The 2500-nt window shown below is 42.4% G+C and overlaps 1 protein-coding gene across 2 annotated transcripts in view; it reads right to left on the minus strand.

The window, feature by feature from the left end:
* Positions 1-2500, minus strand: part of dachb (dachshund b) — an 84805-nt gene that overhangs the window by 5477 nt on the left and 76828 nt on the right. For both annotated transcript variants that reach the window (XM_056442608.1, XM_056442607.1), the window contains exons 8-10: positions 1312-1412; positions 428-575; positions 203-355 (exon numbers count right to left, since the gene is read on the minus strand). In XM_056442608.1, coding sequence (XP_056298583.1) covers positions 203-355; positions 428-575; positions 1312-1412 — 402 coding nt within the window. The remainder of the gene's footprint in view (positions 1-202; positions 356-427; positions 576-1311; positions 1413-2500) is intronic.

The following is a 2500-nucleotide window of genomic DNA, read 5'->3' on the forward strand; positions in this document are numbered from 1 at the left end:
TTAACACATGAAGCATATACTTCTATACAACCAGAGGAGTCGCCCCTGGTGGTCAGGAGAGAGAATGTAGCTTTAACACATGAAGCATAGACTTCTATACAACCAGAGGAGCCCCCTGGTGGTCAGGAGAGAGAATGCAGCTTTAACACATGAAACATAGACTTCTATACAACCGGAGCAGGCGCCCCCTGCTGGTCAGTACCGTTCTGGTTGCTGTTGGCGGCGTGCAGCGGCTCTGGAGACGGGCAGGACGAGGACGAGTGCTTCAGCTCCCGCCTCTTGGACTCGAACTCCAGCGCCTCCTGCAGCTTCCTCTTGGCCTTCTTCTCCTTCTTCAGGCGCTTCTGGATGGAGGCTGAGGGCAGGAAGAGGAGATGTGAGCACGGGGACAGGAGGAGGAGGAGGAGGAGGAGGAGGTGCTGTGGACCTCGGCTCTGCAGCTCCGAGGTGAGCTGCCGCTCCAGGCTCTCCCTCATCTCGCGCTCCCTGTACAGCTCCAGCTTCAGCTCCCGCTTCTCCATCTGGATCTGCTTCTCCTGGACACGGGCGTTCTCCACCGCCACCTTCAGCAGGCCCTGGAGGAGGAGGAGGGGAGAGGAGGAGGGGGAGGGAGGGTGAGGAAGAGGAGGAGGGAGGGAGGGGGGGAGGGGAGAGGAGGAGGGAGGAAGGAGGAGGAGAAGGAGGAAGGAGGAGGGGAGAGGAGGAGGAGGAGGGGGAGGGAGGGTGGGTGAGGAAGAGGAGGAGGGAGGAAGGAGGAGGGGGGAGGGAGGGGGAGAGGGGGAGGAGGAGGGAGGAGGAAGAAGGAGGAAGGAGGAAGGAGGAGGAAGGAGGAAGGAGGGAGGAGGAGGAGGGAGGAAGGAGGAGGAGGAGGAAGGAGGAAGGAGGAGGAAGGAGGTTTACAGGTCCAGATGTGAATTGCAGATGAAGCTGAATTTAGAACATTTTTGGTTTCTTTTGTGCATTTTCTGAAATGAAAGTTCTTATTTTATTGTTTTAATATTTCTCTTTATTTCATATAATATTTCATGTTTCAACGACGTGACTCACTCACATCCTTTTTTTGGACTAATGCAGAAATAAGTAGGTTTAAAAAAAAATTAGGATTTTTATTTATTGTATATTTCTGTCACATAACATTTATCTTTGTTGTTGTTGTTGTCTCAGGAGAACGACTTGAACTTGATTTATTTTATTCTTCATCATTTAAATATGAATTAACCTCCAGATCAATGCCTCATGCAGTTTTGATGTTATTACATAATAACCCTGTGTGATACCCGTTCTCTCCTCTAGGGGGGGAGGAGCCTGTACCTGGATGTTGGTGAGCAGCGTCTCCACTGACGACAGCCCGTCAGCGAATAGGAACGGAGCGGGGAAGCCGGGGGGCGGGGCTTGAGCCAGCGAGCACTCGTCTGGGAACAGTTCACAAAGAGACATTTATTATAAACTTATATAATATAACATATGGAATATAATACATGGAAGATGTATGTGGATATATATATATATTTATTTATATATTTTATATTTAATTATATACATATATTATATCTTTATTATTTTTAGTTATTTTATATTAATTTTCTGATTCATTTGATTATAATAATTGAGGATAGGAATATATAACTTTTTCTGTTTGTACCTTTTCAGTCTTTTTGTTTTGTTTATTATATAAAATAATATTGTCTTGTTTTGCAATAAATGACTGAATAAAATACACAACAACAACAACACATTTCATGGCTTACACCATACTTTGTCTTTTGGGACATTTAGATGACATCATAAACATTACTGTATACTTCTGTAACTTTACTTTTTATATTACATTTTTCATTTTGATAAAATATCATTTATATATATGTATATATATATATATACATATATATATAAAACAATAAGAAGTAAAGCTCCTAAACTAAATAAAATAAAAAATAGGTGATAAAATACTAATTCTTTTTACCTTATTATTTTGCATATTTTTGTTTCTTTATGTTTAATAAAAATTACGCCACAAATATAAAAATATTATTTATTATTTCCACTTTAATTTAACAATTAATGAGTTTATTAAGATTGTAGTTTATAATAAACTAATATCTGTAAACGCTCCTCCAACGACGTTGAGAAATGTTGATGTTTACTAAAGTGTGAGAGGCGACGAAGCAGCGTCACACACACACACACACTCTCACTCACACCCACACACTCACACACACCCAAACACGCACACACTCACACACAGGTCGTTAGTATTCAGACTATCGTGTGTGGTGCTAATTGGCAAGGATTAAAGACATCCTTGATTTGTCTGTTTGTGAGTGTGTGTGAGTGTGTGTGTGTGAGTGTGTGTGTGTGTGTGCGTCACAGTGTCTGATCAGCCCTTAATGCCTAACTCACTGACAACTGGGTTAAATCTGCTGTGAAATTAACGCTGATTAAGATGCACTCTAAAACACACACACACACACACACACTCACACACACACCCTATCTGCCC

Source organism: Pseudoliparis swirei, chromosome 21 (genome assembly GCF_029220125.1).
Source record: "Pseudoliparis swirei isolate HS2019 ecotype Mariana Trench chromosome 21, NWPU_hadal_v1, whole genome shotgun sequence".
NCBI lineage: Eukaryota > Metazoa > Chordata > Actinopteri > Perciformes > Liparidae > Pseudoliparis > Pseudoliparis swirei.